This window comes from Salarias fasciatus, chromosome 8, assembly GCF_902148845.1.
Source record: "Salarias fasciatus chromosome 8, fSalaFa1.1, whole genome shotgun sequence".
In the NCBI taxonomy this organism is placed as follows: Eukaryota; Metazoa; Chordata; class Actinopteri; order Blenniiformes; family Blenniidae; genus Salarias; species Salarias fasciatus.
The window spans coordinates 10120934-10142041 of record NC_043752.1 but is presented as its reverse complement, the minus strand read 5'-3'; the positions used below and the strand labels follow the sequence as shown (position 1 = coordinate 10142041).

Sequence of the window (21108 nt, the reverse complement as noted above, 5' to 3'; positions counted from 1 at the left end):
TCCCCATTAGCCCCTGATATCTCAGTAGCTATTCTTCCTGGGGTCTTTTCAAATTCATTACGTACATTTTATTATAATATAGGCACACACATACACACACACACACACACACACACACACACACACACACACACACACACACACACACACACACAGTCCTGCATGTTTCTTCATCCATGTCCCGAGGGAGGCTGGGGACATTGAGTCCGACTGGACCATGTTCTCCACCTCCATTGTCGAAGCAGCTGCCCAGAGCTGTGGTCGTAAGGTCTCCGGTGCCTGTCGTGGCGGCAACCCCCGAACCCAGTTGTGGACACCGGAGGTGAGGGCTGCCGTCAAGCTGAAGAAGGAGTCCTATCGAGCCTTGCTGGCTCATGTGACTCCCGAAGCAGCTGATGGGTACCGGCAGGCCAAGCGAACTGCAGCCCGAGCGGTTGTAGAGGCAAAAACTCGGGTCTGGGAGGAGTTCGGGGAGGCCATGGTGGAGGACTATCGGTCAGCCTCGAAGAAATTCTGGAAAACCGTCCGGCGCCTCAGGAGGGGAAAGCAGGTCTCCACTAACACTGTTTATAGTGGAGGTGGGGAGTTGCTGACCTCAACTGGGGATATCATAGGACGGTGGAAGGAATACTTCGAGGACCTCCTCAATCCCGTCGCCACGTCTTCCGTGGAGGAAGCAGAGGCTGAGGTCTCAGAGGTGGACTCGTCCATCACCCAAGCTGAAGTCACTGAGGTGGTTGGCAAGCTCCTCGGTGGCAAGGCGTGGACGGGGTGGACGAGATTTGGCCTCAGTACCTTAAGTCTCTGGATGTGCAGGGACTGTCTTGGTTGACACGTCTCTGCAACATCGCGTGGCGGTCGGGGACGGTGCCTCTGGATTGGCAGACCGGGGTGGTGGTCCCCCTGTTTAAAAAGGGGGACCGGAGGGTGTGCTCCAACTATAGGGGGATTACACTCCTCAGCCTCCCCGGGAAAGTCTATTCCAGGGTACTGGAGAGGAGGAGCCGACCGATAGTCGAACCTCGGATCCAGGAGGAACAATGCGGTTTTCGTCCTGGTCGTGGAACAGTGGAACAGCTCTATACCCTCTATAGGGTGCTCGAGGGTTCGTGGGAGTTTGCCCAACCAGTCCACATGTGTTTTGTGGATTTGGAGAAGGCATTCGACCGTGTCCCTCGTGGTGTCTTGTGGGGGGTGCTCCGGGAATACGGAGTCCGGGGCCCCTTGTTAAGGGCCGTCCGGTCTTTGTATGACCCGAGTAGGAGTCTGGTCCGCATTGCCGGCAGTAAGTCAGACCTGTTCCCGGTGCATGTTGGACTCCGGCAGGGCTGCCCTTTGTCACCGGTTCTGTTCATAATCTTCATGGACAGAATTTCTAGGTGCAGCCAGGGGCCGGAGGGGGTCCGGTTCGGGAACCACAGGATTTCATCTCTGCTTTTTGCAGATGATGTTGTCCTGTTGGCTTCATCGAACCTGGACCTACAGCATGCACTGGGGCGGTTCGCAGCCGAGTGTGAAGTGGCAGGGATGAGGATCAGCACCTCCAAATCCCAGGCCATGGTCCTCGACCGGAGGAAGGTGGCTTGCCCCCTCCAGGTTGGTGGAGAGACCCTAGTCCAAGTGGAGGAGTTCAAGTATCTTGGGGTCTTGTTCACGAGTGGGGGACAGATGGAGCGTGAGATTGACAGGCGGATCGGTGCAGCGGCTGCAGTGATGCAGTCGTTGTATCGGTCCGTCGTGGTGAAGAAGGAGCTGAGCCGAAAGGCGAAGCTCTCGATTTACCGGTCAATCTACGTTCCCACCCTCACCTATGGTCATGAGCTTTGGGTCATGACCGAAAGGACAAGATCCCGGATACAAGCGGCCGAAATGAGTTTCCTTCGTAGGGTGGCTGGGCACTCCCTTAGAGATAGGGTGAGGAGCTCAGTCACCATGGGAGGAGCTCAGAGTAGAGCTGCTACTCCTCCACATCGAGAGGAACCAGCTGAGGTGGCTCGGACATCTGTTTAGGATGCCTCCTGGACGCCTCCCTAGGGAGGTGTTCCGGGCATGTCCCACTGGGAGGAGACCCCGGGGAAGACCAAGGACACGCTGGAGAGACCATGTCTCTCGGCTGGCCTGGGAACGCCTTGGGATCCTCCCAGAGGAGCTGGAGGAAGTGTCTGGGGACAGGGAAGTCTGGGCATCCCTGCTGAGACTGCTGCCCCCGGGACCCGGCCCCGGATAAGCGGTAGAAAATGGATGGATGGATGGATATACAGATTGAATAATTTTGACCCAATATGGAACCCTGCGGTACTCCACATGTAATGTATTTGTGTGTTGATTTGTACTTACCCATCTTTACAAACTGTTGTCTCTCTGTTAAGTAACTCTTTATCCACTCCCAAGCCACTCCTCATATACCATACCTGTCCAATTTTTCAAGTAAAATAGAGTGATTAATCGTGTCAAATGCCTTCTTCAATGAATATTCCAATTGTGAATTTTTTCTTATCGAAGGATTTTGAAATTTCCTGTACTGCATCAATAATGGCCATAGATGTAGATCTACCAGGTCCAAAACCATAATGGCCTTCATTCAACAATCCGTGTTTTTCTATAAACTGATCAAGTCTATTACTAAAGAGCTTCTCAAGCACCTTTGAAAATTGGGAGAGGAGAGAGACAGGACGATAGTTTGTAAAGATGTGTTTGTTACCTGTTTTAAAAATTGTAATTACCTTTGCAGTTTTCATTTTGTTAGGGAATTTCCCACTTTGCAGAGATATATTACAAATATAAGTAAATGGTTTTAAGATACTGTCCATGACTTTTTTAACAACTCTCATGTCTATATCAAACCAATCAGTAGAACATTTATGACACTTATTGACTGTTATTTGCTCTCCTCTTCGTTAACGCCAGACAACAAAACACTGTTAGGATTTCTTTCAATTAATGGGTGAGTGAATTCCTTCCTATCCTGGATTCTGGCTGCTGGGTCAGGCCCAACATTTACAAAGAACTCATTGAAATTATTTACAACACTTTGCATATTATAATTTTCATTACTATCTTCAATAAAATATTCTGGGTATGTATCACCTTTATACCTATTATCCTTGAGTAGTCCATTCATTATATTCCAGATTCCTTTGATGTTGTTTTTATTTCTATTTAGAATCTGTTCATAATACATTTTTTTACTACTCCTTAGAGCAACACTAAGGAACTTTCAGTTTTCGTTGATTTTGGCGGCGCCAGTGGACAAAAGCGGTAGTGTTTTGCTTGACCGAATACTACAGTTCCCATGAGGACTAGCGCGTGGCGTCATAAAATGCTGCTCCCGGTGGCATGCTGTCGGACTGAGCTCGCCTTCATTTGTTTCCAGTGGCTGTGTGAAGGACGGATAGCGACGAGGTAATGAATCTAATGGTGGCTGAACAATGTTATATCATGATGTGACGCATGCCGTAAAGCAGTCCGCACATTTGGAGTTTTTTAGTGTGCAGGGTTCCTACCACCCTCCTCACAGCTGCTCAGTCCAAGTGAAAGCAATACTGATGCCCTCAGCCCGTGACAGAGGGTCATTCAACTAGTTGTAAGTCGATGTATCATCACAAAAGATATTAAAATGTTTTATTAAGGTTGAAAAGTTCCTTAGTGTCGCTTTAAAATGTCAGTTATTTTATTTTTGTATGTTTTATATTTCCTTTCAGCTTCCTCTGATCTTACTTTCAAGAACTGTTTATGTATGTATATATATATATATATATATATATATATATATATATATATATATATATATATATATATACACACATTTTTTTTTTCTTTTTCTTACAAGCATTTTGCAGACCCTTGCTCATCCAGGGACGTTTTTCACGTTTGTTGTTTATTTTGTGTTTTTGGACAGGGCAATGTTTATTATATAAGTTACAAAATGTGTCCAAGAATAAGTTATAAGCACTGTCCACATCCTTTTCTCTCATCACAGTGTTCCAGTCTTGGATTTATAGGTCCTGTTTAAAGGCTTCAATACTTCTCACTGATAATATTCTTCTGTAAATGTGATTTAGTATTTCCCCTCTCTTCCTGTAGTCATCATTACAAACAGTAAAAACACGTAGATGGTTAAGTCACAAATCATTAATCCACTTAATCTGATTCTTTCAATGTCATTTGTGACAATATTGTTGATAAGAGTTGCACTCTGCGCTGTTATTCTGCTAAGCCTCGTTATTGCAGGAAATATTCCTATACTGCACATGTGACTGATAAAATCGTCAGTTATTTTATGTCTATTGTGATTAATTAAATCTATATTGAAATCACCAGTGATTATATATATAATATTTTTTGTGTGCTCAAAAACAGTTTTCCTATCCAATCCATAAATAATTCAATACTTGACCCTGGTGTTCTGTATAAGCAAGTAACTATAATTTTTTTTTTCCTTTCACAGTTTATCTCAATTGAAATACATTCCAGTAGTCCCTCAATGGCATAAGCCCTTTTGCAAACAATTTTATAATTTATTTCCTTATTTACATAAATCACTACTCCTCCTCCAATTTTATTATCTCTGTTTCTGTAGCTGAGCTCATATCCATCCAGTTTAAAATCTATACCCTTGTCTGGATTAAACCACGTTTCCGAAATTGTAACAATGCTGGAAGGGAATTTAAATTTTTGCAGGTATTCTTTAATGCTGCCAAAATGTTTGTACATGCTCCTACTATTGACGTGTATAATTGATAAATTACTTTCAGTATTCATAGAGTTATAATCGTCATCTGTTTAATATTTATTACCGTTGATATTTATATTTGAGTAAAAAGTGTTGTCTGGCTCAATGTCATTTTCTGGATCATGGTCTTTATGCTCTGTAACGTCAAAAGGATTCAACTCATAGAAATTATTGTCCAGCATTCGATCTCTCCAACGTTGATATTCAATTGTTGAGTTCATATGCGCCATGGCTTGAGAAGAAGTTCTTTACCTTGCTGGGTCAGACACCTGCATCATACTTGTCCAACTCCTCCAGACTCCTGATAATCAGAACCCTGGCATTCTCTGATGACCCATTCAGTTTGATGTATTTGCAGTTACTTCCCCATGTGTGTTGTACTTTGTTTTGTTTTTTCAAGAACCTTGCTTTGCGGGCTATTTCACCATTCCTTCTTGGCAGATGAACATTCATAAATACATAGGATCATTTTAGTTTTTTTCCTTGCTTTAACAGCTCTACCCAAATCTCATGATCACTGCTGGCATCATGTTGTCCTTTCTGCTGGGGAGAGGGTGGCAGGCCTCCAGGGAGAATACCCCCCCCCCCCCCCCCCCCCCCCCCCGGACTCTAGAAAAGCAGCAACCTGCTTTTCGGTGTTTAAAATCCTTAGCTGTCTCACTTCCTCCATCAGCTGAAGATTTTTGTTTTGCTGTCACTGTGGTCTCCTCCTTCAAAGTGACGAGCGTCTTTCTGATTTCTCCAGCATCCACGTCAGCTTTTGATTGTTTTTGCCAGTCTGTTATTGTCGCCACTGCCTCCGTAAGTGTATCGATCGCTTTTCTCAGGTCTTCGACGTCCTCCGAGGCAGGGTTTTTTTTTTCAGCGGCATTGTGTTTGTGAGTCACTTCACACGCACAGATCATAAAGTTCACAACAAAGTTAGCTTTTAGAGAGCGAGAGGGGGAGGGGGAGAGAGAGAGAGAGAGAAAATAGTGTGCTCTCCATGGTGCTGAAATGACACACCACACTCATTTCATAAGGACACATCCCCACGCAGGCACACATGCATGCACACATACACAGTTAACATAGTACTTTGCTTGACACACACACACACACACACACACACACACACACACACACACACACGCACGCACATACGAGTACGCTTGCACACAGTGACATCAGTCTGAATCTAGGAGTCCCACTGGATCATGACTTTTTTGTTCCCCAGCTCTTTCATGGGTGTGCTCTATCTAGACTGTGGGGTCTCCCGTCTGTACTTGACACAAATGTTTCTGTATACTATACCTGGTTATGGTGTTCCATGTGTGCCTTTCCTGCCAGCATCTTGCTGACCTCAAGGCTGCTTCATCGTGGTTGTCATTTGCCTGAGGTATTTGTAGCTGTCTTCCACATTGCTTACTTTGCCTTCAGGCAGTTCAACCTCTTCAGTAGTGATCATCTTCCCTCTTTGTGATACCATCCGCCCACACTTATCTAGTCTGAATGACATCCCGATGTCATCGCTGTATATCCTGGTGAGGGGAATTAGGGAGTCAATGTTCCCCTCACTCTTGGCATACAACTTGATGTCATCCATGTAGAGGAGGTGGCAGATGATTGTTTCACTGCGGAATCGGAACCTGTATCCACTCTTGGTGATGATCTGTTCAGGCCTATGCAGAACAGCAGTGGGGGAACAGGGCGTCTCCTTGGTATAGGCCACATTTGATGCTCACCTCTGCCACTGGCTCCGAGTTAGCTTCCAGAGTTGTCTTCCATAGCCTCACTGAGTTTCCCAGTGACGGGTCTCGGTTCCCTGTTGATCTTGTATAGTTTCAGGCATTCCGGTATCCATATGTGTGGCATGGAGTCATAGGCTTTCTTGCAATCAATCCAGACAGTGCACAGGTTGATGTTTTTGGTCTGACAGTCTTGTGCAATCGCCCTGTCGCCCAGTAACTGGTGCTTGCCACTTTGTACAAATTTCTGTAGTACTTTGTTCCTCTGCTCAGAGACAGAGGAAGCAGACATTAGAACAGCAGCTTTAAGACTGATGTTCACATTATTATATTGAAAAAACCTGAGAAAACATATTTTAGTGAAACTATTACATAACATAATGTCATCATTCAAACTAAATGTTTTCAGTTCAGTATTTAATTTTGATTTTTGTCTTCTTTTGTCATATAAACATTTTAAAGGTTTTTACAAGTATTAAAGGGGCTGTATCATGCTTTTTTAGCTAGTCCAAACCCTAGAAATGGCATTAACATGGTAATAGTTTATTTTTTAATAGTTTATATAATGGCAAAGGAAAAGTCATTTTGTGTGAAATAAAAGATTTTCTGGGGCTAATTCTGAAACCCGGAAGAGAAAACGCTCAGTTTCACTGAAAATCCCGCCTCTCCCCCTGTGGACTTTGACTGACAGCGTACTTCAACCAATCAGCACTTCGTTAGTGTCTCTAAGGGTTAGCTTTAGCTCTAGCTTCTCTACACGGAAATACACGCGAAAACATCTTTTCCTGTTAGAAACTCACCAAGCGCAGACCCTTCAGACTCTTGCTCTTGCTTGACTGTTGCTTTCAGACGATGGTTAAAGTTTATCTCTGTAATCAGAGTTAGAAAAAAGCAGCAACGCTGATTGCCGAGGGCCTGCGGGAGGGGGGCTCAGGGGAGCCATCTTCTCCGTGTGATGTGAACGTGGGAAAACAGAGCGTTTTCATGGGTACGGGAGGGGCTGCCTCTCTGAGCAGCACCACAACGAGGAAAGCTCAAACACGCAGGCGCGAAGGAAAAAAAACCCTTTGGGGGTGTTTTTGGTGAGTACATAACTATATAACAAGGTTAAAACATACAAAAAGTGAATTTTGCATGATACGGCCCCTTTAATACATTTTTTGGTTTACCCCCATATACCCCCCTATACAAGATATAATCAGACTTGTCCTTCAAGTTGCAAAGAGCTGTTTACCTGCAAGGCAGATGAAAAACATTTTCTGGCTTGAATGTATTGAGAGAGTAAGACTGAAAAAGAGAGCTGTTATTTTGTTGCGTTTTGGTTTTCAACAGATGTTCCTTTTTTTAGCAAAGCATATTGTGTAGTACAACAGTGGTATTCAACAATGTGAAGCCTTTGTTTCTTGCAAAAATCCAGTAAGATCATTTTTTAATGCAAAAAAATGTTGTGTGTCACATTTTAATCACTTCAATGCTTTTCAGACAGGATTTAATGAGAATTTGAGGCAGAAAATACATTTGTAAAATGCAATTACTTCAGAGCCCCGAACAATCGAACAATACATTTGTGTATATTATGTTGAGGCCACATCAAACTACCAGCCATATCTGTTTGTCTTGCTGTACTGTCATTGTGCACGTTTCCCGTTTTGTTTGAAAGTCTCCCATTGTCACGCTTTCTCATTGTAGCTGGATATTAACCCTTATCACCAGATCGAAACCTCGTGTGCATGGCTACTTATACTTCACCTCCTCTTTTCCCTGATCCAAAGTAAAGACAGCTCTTGTCTTGCCATCTGTGGTGTCCTGTCTTTTGAATGCTCACGTCAACCCAGGACATAAATGTCTGTCTGCACATCTGTTTCTATGTCTACATCTGTACACCTAATATGTGCAGATATTACACCAAATAAACATTGACAAATCAACATTTACACAGCACAGTTCAATAACTTTAATACAGTATTGACCAAATGAGTATATGGCATATCAAAGTCGCAGTAAATTTCATGCATACCGCTCCTACTTTTAGTTTAATGGATAATAAGTGCTTAGAGAATATTTAAATGCTGCAGAGGGACTTAAGTTGTCATTGTGAAAAACAGGGACATCAGACAACCACCTACTACACCTGCACAGAGATACAACATAGAATATCCTATGGGCTTTTGTGAGGAAATATCGTTGATGTGCAGGATGTGCAGGCTGAGGATATACGAGGATGTACCAGTATATATATATATATATATATATATATATATATATATATATATATATATATATATATATATATATATATATATACACACAATTAAATACCAGAACACCAGCAGAGACCCAACACATGCAGCCATTAGTCTAACACCCCACAAGATGACACAGTGAGTCCACATGCAGATGATGAAGAGTGCAGAGTGTAAAGATGAGTGTGCTCATACAAATGTCTATGTCCTCTCTGTTTATACATGAATTATATAGATATAAGAAATGTACCTATCTTTCTCTTTCTATCCCCTCAGCCCAACCGGAATAGCAGAAAGCCGCCACCTCTGAGCCTGGTTCTGCAAAGGTTTCTTCCTGTTAAAAGGGAGTGTTTCGTTTCCACAGTTGCTTATGTAACTGGCACTTTATAAATAAAACTGAATTGAACTGAATCGAAATGTTACTGTGATCATGCAAAAAAGACCTTTGACCTCTGAGAAGATCAGAAGTCGGCCAGAGAAGCCCCCCAGGCAGCAATCCCAGAGCACAGATCTCATACCACCCCAGGAAGACGTCCACACACTGGTCCAGAAGGGGTCAGAGGAAGGCTTCAGCCGAGACACCCAGCAGTCAGGGGGCCTGGTCCCAGGGAACCAAGACTGGTAGGCAGGCACCAACCCCGTTGGGCACTGGACATCCAGGGCAGGCAGAGCAGAGGGTCTAAGAGCCCAAGAGCTGACCCTGCTCACTCAGGTAGAGGGCCATGGCCATGAGAACCAGTCCCCACAGATGGCCACCATGTATGGGTCAGTGCACCTCACGGGTGCTGCAGCCATGAACCCTGGGAGCCAGGGTATCTCTGCCACCCTCCCTCCAGCTCACATCCCCCCTCTCCTCCCATCCTCCTCTACCCTCCCTCCCTACTCCCTCCACTCATCCCACTTCCCCAGTCCCCTCCCACACCCCCTCCACCCTGACCCAGATTTGTGTGTGTTGTATATTTTGCAGCATTTAATGACTAGGTGTAATTAAAACTGGGAGGCGAGCCACCAAAGAGTGCTGTAAATGAGACCACTTAGATGGCACCCTCCACCACACCTGGCATTATAAACATGCCGCCCAAAACCCTACATGTGTGTGAAAGAGAGCTGGGAAAGAAAGGGGTCCAGGGATAATGTCGAGAGGGAAGAGAACATCCATCCACAGAGATGTACCACTGGTGGAAGTAAGTACTTCCATTCCCCAGGAACCCCCAGCTGTCCCCCAGACCAGGGCACACAGAAACCGCAGCCAGAGAATCACTGACCCGAAAAAGCACCCACCCATCCCGTATCGAGATTGGGGAAGGCGAGGACAGACAGGGGGTAATGAAAGAACCCAGACCCAAGAACACCAAGGCCACCCATTAAAGAGCACAACATTCTCTCCTCACATATATACCTATCCAATAGTACACACAAGTACACACAAGTACACACACACACACACACACACACACACACACACACACGTTTGTACTTATATCGTTGTGAGGACACTCATTGACATAATGCATTTCCTAGCCCCTTACCCTAACCCTAACCATCAAAAATAAATGCCTAACCCTAACCTATGCCCTAAACCAGGGGTGGGGAACCCTGGTCCTGGAGGGCCGCAGCCCTGCATGTTTTCCATGTCTCCCTGCTTCAACACAGCTCCATCCGTCCCCCACTCGTGAACAAGACCCCAAGATACTTGAACTCCTCCACTTGCAATGAGGCTCGTTATCTGGCTTTCTGCTGGACTTGGCCATGAATCTTGATTCAATTCAGGTGTGTTGAAGCAGGGAGACATGGAAAACATGCAGGTTGGCGGCCCTCCAGGACCAGGATTCCCCAACCCTGCCCTAAACCTAACCTAAATGCAATTGTAACCCTAAATCAAAAACCAAGTCTTAACCCTCAAAAAGGCCAATAAAGGCCTTTTCAAAAGTGAGGACCGGCAAAAATGTCCTCACTTTGCAAAAATGTCCTCACTCTGTTGGTGAAATACGAATTTTGGTCCTTACTTTTGGGTATGTACAAGAACACACACACACACACGTTTGTACTTATATCGTTGTGAGGACACTCATTAACATAATGCATTTCCTAGCCCATTACGCTAACCCTAACCATCAAAAATAAATGCCTAACTGTAACCTATACCCTAAAGCTAACCTAAACCAAACTGTAACCCTAAATCAAAAACCAAGTCTTAACCCTCAAAAAGGTCAAGAAAGACCTGTCGAAAAGTGAGGACCGGCAAAAATGTCCTCACTTTGCAAAAATGTCCTCACTCTGTTGGTGAAAAAATGAATTTAGGTCCTTACTTTTGGGTATGTACAAGAACACACACACAGGATCCTGACTTGAAGTCATCCATTTCTTGTGCAATTAGGCAGCTCAACACAGGCAGACTACCTCAATCAACTCATATTACACATTAAAGCACTGACCATGGATGTGAAATCGGTCCTAATCGGAAGAAACAAAAGTGCTCATAACTCCATCAGAGGCTCTTTCATTCATGAGTGTGATTCCACAGGAAATACATAATCAATAGAAACAGAGAAGAAGCTGTAAAATAGAAAATGAAAAAGACTGTGTTGATTTTTTTCGCCACTTTGCGCCAGTATCCGGGCTTGCTGCCTTCCTTTTGGCTGTTGAGGAGCAGAGTCAATGTTTTCACCAGGTCCTTCATCATCTCATCTATACATTTTTCAGAGTCATTTGGTTCTCCAGACAGTTGGCGGCAGCGAACCTGCAAAAATGACGAACACTTTGGCTTCTGGTCCCACAGTGGTGTACAGATACAGTGCAATTTCACTGCTTGAGCGGCGTCAAAGTCCTTTACACTCACATTGTCCCATTTACACAATTAAAGCAACCAACAACATATACGGCTTATTCACAGCAAGAGCACCAACCAGTGCACCACCATGTGACCCTAATTAAATTATTTGCTGGTGTAAATTTATGTGGGTAATTGTCTATGTCAACAGGTCAACTCAATATCATCTGGCCTTTATAATCAAACCTTGGATATGATCAGTTTTCTGGGTGAAGTGCTCTGAGTGTTACCAGCCTTTATACTTTATCAATGGTCACATTCTTGGTTGAATCCCTTTCCATTTGAAAGGGGCTCACTCCAATTGCATGACATGCACAGATTTGCAAATTTACTACATGAAAACAGGATAAGATTCCAACCTTTTTCAGCTTCATAGATGACTGATCTGTGGATGCATCAGTGATGCATGCATCTTGAGTCAATTTCTTCCTCTCTGCAAAAACATATTGATTAGATGTGATTTCAAAGAAGCAGTTTGGTACTGAAGTAACTGATTTGTGGTTTGTGACAGCTGGACTATCCAGGATGTGGTTTCACCCATCGGCTGCTCTCATGTGGCAGCACTTTATTTTCATTTTAAAATGCATTTCCTTTTTCATTTTTTTTCAACTCCTCAGTTTCATGACTCTAAATTGTATGTCAGTGCAGGATGTGATCATAGAATTTACAGGAGAAAAATACAAAACACAAGGACAGATGACAACACAGTGCAAGAACTATCCTGACATATATTAAAAAGACAAACATACCAGCCCTATTATACAGTATGCTGATGGAGAGTTTGTGAGCTTCTGTGTGTAAACTAAACCAAAAACATCCACCGATACAGAGCAGTCCAGAGTAAAGCAGAGTCAATAAAAAGGAAAAACGTCAGTTAAAAAGGTGTAGTGTTGTCTTCAAATATTTTGTGAATTTTTTTTTTTTTTTTCAGGCACAGCGCACATGTTAGCATTCATCAGACAAACATTCACGGGAAAGAGTGTATTCGTCAGCGTCTGCGCACAAAAAAAAAGTTTGAAAAGCTGAGACAAACCAAAGGGGCAGGAAGGAAGCAGGTGTAGCATCTTTCCTAGATCCATTATTTCCAACCCAAATGGAAAAAGAATATCATGTGTTTTGCACTATGTTTTGGTGAAGTACCATGAATCATGAGGGACACATACATTTTGTATCATAAATCTGAATTGATTCTTACCTCTTTCACAGCTGCGTTGCTTGGTTTTGCTCCGTTTGTTCTCACAGTCCTCACTCAGGAGTTTATCACAGTCTTTGTCCTCCAATGGTGATGAGGAGTCTTTTTCAAGTAGATTTGCCACCACAATCGCCTCAAGCAGACTGAGCATCATTAGAGCAAAGATCCCAATGTAGTACACCGCTGACGGAATGATTTAAAGAACAAACAATAGTCGTCTCAGTTAGTTTAGATATCTAAAACTGTCATTTCAATGCTTTGTGTCTTTATGTTTTTACCTATAAGTGGGATCTTGTTTGATGAGGCTGGCAAAAACTCATGGAGAATAAGTTGCATCACTGTAATGGCGAGCATCAACGTGACCTTAAAGCTCAGCTTCTCGCCACCGGTGTCAGAGATCAGGAAGGAGGCCAGATCCAGGGCCAAGAAGAGGAGGACAGGCAGCAAGAAGTTGATGATGTAGAGGACAGCCCTCCTCTTCATGAAGATCTACGAAGTAACGACATGTTAGATGATGGAAATATTCCTTTGCTCTCCAGGATTACCTGAAATCCAGGTTTGTTGACTCCTCATTCAGAAATAATGACAGTGTTTTATAACCCACCAACATGAAAACAAAATCTTAAATGAGACAGACAGGATGATTCTATCTTTTCATGTCTCATTTCATGTAATCTGATCTGGTCTGGATTCTCAGCCTTTTCTTCTGGAATGTTGAGGTGTTAGTGTCTTAGTGTTACAATTACTCACAGTGTAAGTGACATCGTCCATGCCAGTGAGCTCATCAGTTGCATTCGTGACTGATATGCTGATGAACAACCATTCATACTGGATCTTCATCAGCATGCGTGAGAGATCATTTGCCTCATCCGTGTCAATCATGGGAATAAGTTTCATTTCTTCAGCTTAAGTGTGGAGTGCAAAGAAAAAAAGAATCCATTAGAAAAAATTTAGAGCACAAAATAACAGTTTAAAAAAACAGCTTTGAAGTTTTACATGTTCAACATAGCAGCTCTGCTTCATTCTGACAATTTTCTGTCAAACTGGTATTCAGTCTACCATCCGGATGCTAGAGCTCAACTGTGTGATATTGTGAGCACTGAAGTGACTAAAATCTGAAGAAAATCCAAAAATGTTTTTTAAATGGACCCTGATTATTATTTTTTTCACATTGAAAACAACACCAACATGGAGAAAGTAAATATTAAAATTAAAAATCACTAACTTAGGATTGAATCATATGGTGAGTCTCATGAAGCTTTAATAGGCATATCCAAGTCATTTTTTTTTTTACACAGTATCCATATTTTTTTTTATGAAGAAAATGAAATATCCTTTTTTAAATATTTTATTATCGTTTTTGTAGTTATTTCACAAACTGTCAGATAAATTCTAAAACTGCTGAAAAATTCTAAAACTATATGATAATTCCCAAACTGCACCTGGATTCTTTTCAGTTCCACTTGGAGCCTGTCCTTCAAAATTCTGTTTGCGTCTCTTTTTTCACAAGATAAAAGATTAATCAAATCAGGCTTTTTATGTTACTTGGGCAGTGTTGGTGAGAACGACCCAACACTAAACACAATGCAAAGCCTTTCGCAAACATTTCCACAGGCCTCACAGGAAGACGGCAGGAAACAGACTCACCATCATGAGTCTGAGATCTCAAGGTGAGCGTGCACATCTGAATGTCAAAGGGGAATTTATACACTTTCATTTTGCAGGTGGTGGTGAGGACCTGGAAATTCACAAGACGCACTGTGCCTTGGTAGAATATCGTGATGCGAGAACTTTGCAGGGTATTGTCTATTTCTGACCTGTAAAGATAAACAGACACATTAACAAGTATTGTTACTTCTGTGTAAGTAAAGATGCTGAGTGCTTTTGTCACTTCTGCCTTTAATACATCAGTTTTCTGGTCTGTGGGCATTAGTATTCGATGGTTACACTTACGCCTCTACTATAGTCAGATCTGGTTTCCATAACATTTCAGCAGGAAGTGTAACATGATCAATATTACAGAAGTCGTCACGGTCCCACTCAATGTAATCGTTTTGCCATTTCTACAAAAGAAAATAATCACGATGAAAATTTAATTTGCAAAAAAATGGGGACAACAACAGAGAGACAGAGAGGTGTAGGAACATGTTTGTGGTGCTCTTTTGGTACAAATGTGTTATTATTGTTTTTAAAAACTCACCAACTCCATCCTGACATAAGGAACAAACTGCTGCTCAGTCTCTTTCTGGTAAATAGAGAAAAAAATTGAGAGAGAACATGTCACCGCCAATGAGTGAGTTGACCTTTGACAGTGAAAAATAATGGAAACATTTCCTCTAAAAATGTGGTCATTGAGCTTCAGGGCGACCGAGAAGCTGCAATGTGGTTTTTGTTATCTGGGGGGAAACTTTGAGAACCTCTTCAGTATTTAAACACACAGACACACAAATAGATTAACAGCAGTAAGTGAAATTAACACCACCACATTTAAAAACTTATATCTGTTCCGAAGTTTTAAATGTTCTGCCCAACAAACAATTAAAAAATAAATAATGAAGAATAATGAAGGCTTTGACCACTCACCACATCCAGAATCGCTTGCAGCAGAAGCTCTACGCGCACCTCAGTGGTCTTTTTGTGGTTCTTTACAGGTCGAGTCACGAAGTACAGCTCATTGTTTTTGGACAAGTTTAAATGGTTTAACACTTGTTGATAGGTGCACCCTTCTGCAGAGGATATCAATTCCACAGGCACCACTACAAATCAAGCACAATTATGTCAGGCACAGAAGAGACCCAGAGTTGGCTTTTCAGTGAGTTTGCTGCTTACTACTCTGGTCTAATTCACTCCAATCAACACAACTCAAAAACCCTGTTCTCTCTTCTCAACAAAATCACAAAACCCCCTGACTCTCTCCCCCAGTACATGCAATCTACTGATTTCTGTAACTTCCTCATGTCCTTTTTTGTTTCCAAAATCTCTGATATCCACCAGCAATTGTCTACATGTGGTACTGCAGCCTCTGGAGTCTCTAGGATCCCCATCTTGCCCATCGTAACCCCACTTTCTAGCTTTGCCCTCCCCTCAATCCAAGTCATTTCTGAATTCATTCTTAAAGCCAAACCCTCCACCTCCAACATCATTCATTCCTCTCTTATTTCTGGCACTGTCCCTCACTCATTCAAAACCACTACTGTGACCCCTATTCTGAAAAAACCCGGCTTGGACTCATCGAATTTCAATAACTTTTGTCCTATTTCCAACTTACCCTTCCTCTCCAAAATCCTTGAAAAATCTGTAGCCTCTCAACTCCACAATCATCTCATCACCAATGACATCTACGAGCAGTTTCAATCAGGCTTCCGTCCCCTACACAGTACTGAAACAGCACTCCTCAAAATCACCAACAACCTCCTTTTAGCCTCAGACTCTGGTTTACTTTCCATTCTCATCCTCCTTGATCTCTCAGCAGCATTCGACACCATTTCTCATAGCACTCTGCTTCTCAGACTTTCATCCATTGGCATCTCCCAAATACCCCTCGCTTGGTTCACCTCCTATCTTTCTGACCGCACACAATTCATCCAACTCAAATCTCATAAGTCCAACACCTTCTCTGTCTCTGCCGGCGTGCCCCAGGGTTCTGTCCTGGGTCCCCTTCTCTTCATCATTTACATTCTCCCGTTTGGTCACATCTTCCGTCGACACAATATAAATGTCCACTGCTACGCGGATGACACCCAGCTCTACCTCTCTACCAAGCCATCTTCGTTATTTCCTCCAGCCTCCCTTTCCCTCTGCCTACAAGAAATTCACTCCTGGTTCACTCTCAATTTCCTGAAACTAAATAGTTCTAAAACCGAAGTCCTCCTTGTAGGCACCCCCTCCACTCTCTTCAAATCTAACAGTTTTTCCATTTCCATCCACAAATCGACTGTCCCTCCCTCCCCTCAGGTCAAGAGCTTGGGTGTCATCCTTGATAGTACACTCTCTTACCACTCCCACATCAACAACATTACTCGGTCTGCATACTTTCACCTGCGCAACATCTCTCGTCTCCGACCCCTCCTCACTTCTCAAACCACTGCCATCCTCGTCCACAGCCTTGTCACCTCCCGGATTGATTACTGCAATGCACTTCTCCTTGGTCTCCCCAACAAATCCCTCCAGAAACTGCAGCTCCTCCAAAACTCTGCAGCTCGCCTCATCACCCGGACTCCCGCCATTCACCACATCACCCCCATCTTACAACAACTCCACTGGCTTCCAATAAAACAGAAAATTAACTATAAGACACTTCTCCTTACATTCAAAGCACTCCATAACCTGCCCCACCTTACATATCTGACCTCCTCCACATCGCCACTCCTGTCCGTTCACTCCGCTCTTCCTCCAGCCTCCAGCTTTATGTTCCCCCTGCCCGCCTCGTCTCCATGGGGCACAGAGCATTCAGTCGCTCTGCTCCCCAGCTCTGGAACGCTCTCCCTCCCGACCTCCGCACCATTGACTTCCTGCCACTGTTTAAAACCCGACTCAAAACTCACCTCTTCAGACAGTCGTACTTCAACAATGGCTCATAGTCGCACTCACCATTCAATGTTGTTGCCTTTTGTTTATGTTGTTAAAACTGCTTTTAATTTTTTTCGGTGTTTTAATGTTCAGCGTCCTTGGGTGTTGTGAAAGGCGCTTTTAAATTGAATAAATTATTATTATTATTATTAGTTTATTCTTAAACCACTGCTGCAGGGGAACAAATCCAGTAGGGAACAAGTGAAAAACAGGGAACACAAGGGAAGAACACCAGGAACTGCTGGATGTCTGCAAGAACGAGCAAAACCATCTGGGAATGGCAAATAGGTGCAGGAGGAGGAGGAGCTGGCAAGGGACAGGTAAACAACAATTTATTCAACATTATCTGTTATTTTGCCACATGATGGGTTTACTCTTTTGTGACATTATATCATGTGACATCATGTTGAAGAAGTATCTATTAAAACATGTATGAAGTTGATTTTAGTTATTAGTAGATTATTGCAATAATGCTTCTTGGAAAATAAGCTTCATATTAATGGTGAACATGTTTGTATCCCTTGACATTGATGCATATTCTTCAGAAACATGCACGTCGAAAGGTTTTCCAAATCAAAACTATCCATGGGATTTCAACAGTCACCTCAAAACATAATCCTTTTGAAATCAGACCATCGTTGACACTATGCGCAATATTTAAAGGTAAATAAGAATAGTAAACAAATATCTCTGTTCTTGCATATTGTGAATCCATCTTTGCAACCCACGCTTACTCTGAATTCTGAATTCGTCTCTTCTTTCTACCTTGTAATTAATATTATAATCAGAGAACAAAACATTGGTATTATTTTGAATCCAGCATAAGGTTAGACTTTAAGACATGTTCCATAAAGGCCTGTAGCATTGCCACGGCAATCACAACATAACAACACAGAGGTAAAATCCATAATTAACATTGTCACATTATAAGGAGGAAGCACCTGTGGATGTAAACCATCACCAGTAAGGTAAAAAAAGAGAAGAAAGATTGAAAAAAAAAAAGTTTAAAAGGAGGTTCAACAAATAAAAGAGTGTCCAAACACTACAACCAACACAAATTAAACAGATAAAAAAATGCTTGTGGTGACTGAACGTCTGGATGTCCATCCATACAGGCTGGTTAATGACTGCAATGTTATGAATTGGGCAGCTTGATTTAAAAACAAAAATTTAACCAAGGATTATTGACTTTTTGTGTGGCATTATGTGTCATGTGTTTATCTCTGTTAACCACCCCTAACCAGGTTGTTGTGACTTGTTTAGATTACTCAATGATTTGCTAAATTTCAGAAAAATTCGGCTCCAAATACTCAGAATTCTAATCTTAAAAAAATAAACAACAGCTTAGACAGAAATGACTTGCTAAGTTCCATCATTGCCTATTCTTTCAACATATTGCACAGAATAAACATCATAAACATAAACATCAGTCATTACCGCTGAGGAGAAGCAGAGAGAGGAGACCAGTGAGCATCGTGAGAGCAAGTCAGAGACAATCCAGTCCAGGTGAAGCGTGTGCAGCAAGTGAGCACATTTATTCAGGCAAATTTACACTGCTGTAAAAATGCCACTTCCTCCCATTGGAAGTGGGATGGGCATTTCATGAATGGCTAATTACTTTCCTTTGTTTCCTTTCTTTTTGTTTGTATGTTCGATGATTTCTTCTCTCTGCGCCTGTTTGAAAATCATCCATAACGAGCGGATTTCTGCCAGTCCTTTTAAACGATTGGCAGCACCTGTTTTCCGTCTACAATTTATCAGCATTTTCCTGCATTTTGTTCATGATTTACATTCAGTGACAGATGAGAAAAAAAAAAAACATTTTGAGTGTTAATATTTTAATGTCCAAGCTGATGCACAACAGTTAAAAAGCAGTAACAGCAATTAATTATTAAATATCATTTAAGGTTAAGCATAAAGTGATATACTCAATTAGTTTTCAGTTAATGCAGACCTGCAGACTTTAGACTGTGAGAGCCATGTTTGCAGAGGAGGTTGTGAGTAATGAAGATAAGACAAATTAAGATGCTTTCGTTTTTGTTTGACTGTATACTTCGATGTACCAGTAAAGGAACTTAGGGAGTTGTGATTTAGGGGAGAGACCAAGAACAAACTGACCATTTGGACCAGTCATCTGGAGGGCAGAGGAACTACGATCATTAGCTGACGAAGTGAACCGATAAGAAGAGGAGCAAATGAAAAAGAAAAAAGGACAATAACACTATACATGATTCCCAGGAAGAAAAGGGGTCTTGAAGGGAGTCTCTCGGGTTCTCTGAGGGGAAGCCATGATGGCTCTCTGCTTTTGACTGTTGTTGTAGTTCTGTAGCTGAATAAATGTAATATATTGAATGTTGATCTGCTGCTGTCTAGCTTTACCAACTTTAAGAATGTTCAGGCATAAGAAAGAGAAGTCAAACACAATGTAACACATAATTCCAAATTTCTATGGAATTAGAGGGATTCCTGCTAAGCTCTGGTGAATTTTAGTGTGTTTTGTGATAACCAGTAGCTGTGTTGTCCCGGATAAAGTTGCTCAGCACATTTTTAGCATAATTTGAATTATGCACATGTTTTGCTACTGATACTCTATGTACAATGTGGACAGGCTTAAGCTGAAAGTGAGTGGATATGTGAAATTACTAAATGTTTACTTGTGAGGTTTGTTAAAGCCAGGATGTGGGAAATCCAGACATTTAAATGGGTGTTTCTTGATTTCCCAGCAGAACTAATTGAAAAGTAAAAAGCAAACACTATAAAATGCTGCAGGCACTGAGAGATTCATTAAAGCCTCTCCTACTGTTTGGAAAAGGCTTTACCAGCAATATCAACAATCAGTGTTGTTTTTCTTCTGCTGAATTGCAAATGTGACGCATCATGGAACATCAGATTGGACGAGCATTTCCAAACAAATCATATTTTTCCACAGTATAAATCTAATGGTCTTCCTATAGCCTCTAATGTTTTCCTTGATGTGATTGCTTTGGAAGAATATTCTCAAAGGAAATAACCTAAAGCATACAACAAATGAAGAAATCAGAGTTGTGGTCACCGTACAGATATCTGTGCCTAAAGGGCTCGCTTTGCCCTCCGCTAATAGACATTAATAACAAGAAGATCATTCAGTGATTGTTGCTGTTACTTCATGATGTGATCAGGTACTTCTACACAGCTGCCAAAAGAAGTGGCCTCTTCTAACACATTACTCAAATATGCATTATTGAGTCTTCCTGGGAGAATTTCGAATCTTTGTTAGAGATAGAAAACCCATACAAATGTCTATTTTACTTTTTTATTCACACCTTTTAGAATGCATTTTCACAAGAGCGGAGACAAGAGAGTTGGACAAGAGCGGAAAAAGGATATTGAGAAAGTCATATATTTAATAAGTACAGTTTAATATGTGTTTTCAGTACTGCATGATTATTTCATTACGCGTCTATATCAATAACTATACTGAATAAGTTCCCATACTTCTCAGCGCATTTTTTTTTTTGTCTGTGCTGTATTGAAACATTATCTAAACACAGTTGTCAAATAGTTTTTTGTCTTACATCAATTAAAAAAACAAACAAAAAAAAAACAGATTTTACATCAGGAAAACTGTGTGTTGAATGAGCAACAACCTTTTTTATTAATCCTCATCTGGCATTTTCCACAAAGAAAAGATGACAGTTAAAAACACACTGGCACTTATCACATAAAAAACTATGAAGACCTTGTTGATTTTCTTTGCCACAGCGGTCCAGTAACCAGGTATCTTCTCCTCCTTTTCTCCCTCCATGGCTGACATTGTTTTCCCAATCTGCTCCAAC

The 21108-nt window shown here is 42.1% G+C and overlaps 1 protein-coding gene across 1 annotated transcript; it reads right to left on the bottom strand.

Moving 5' to 3' along the window:
• Nucleotides 1–9291: 9291 nt before the first annotated feature.
• Nucleotides 9292–15777, bottom strand: LOC115393759 (5-hydroxytryptamine receptor 3A-like). The gene is made up of 9 exons (XM_030098866.1): nucleotides 15774–15777; nucleotides 15304–15480; nucleotides 14925–14965; nucleotides 14678–14787; nucleotides 14372–14541; nucleotides 13475–13629; nucleotides 13003–13213; nucleotides 12728–12907; nucleotides 9292–9350 (listed from the first exon to the last, which is right to left on the bottom strand). The coding sequence occupies exons 1-9, from the start codon at nucleotides 15775–15777 to the stop codon at nucleotides 9292–9294; spliced, it is 1107 nt and encodes a 368-aa protein (XP_029954726.1).
• Between the last annotated feature and the right edge of the window lie 5331 nt (nucleotides 15778–21108).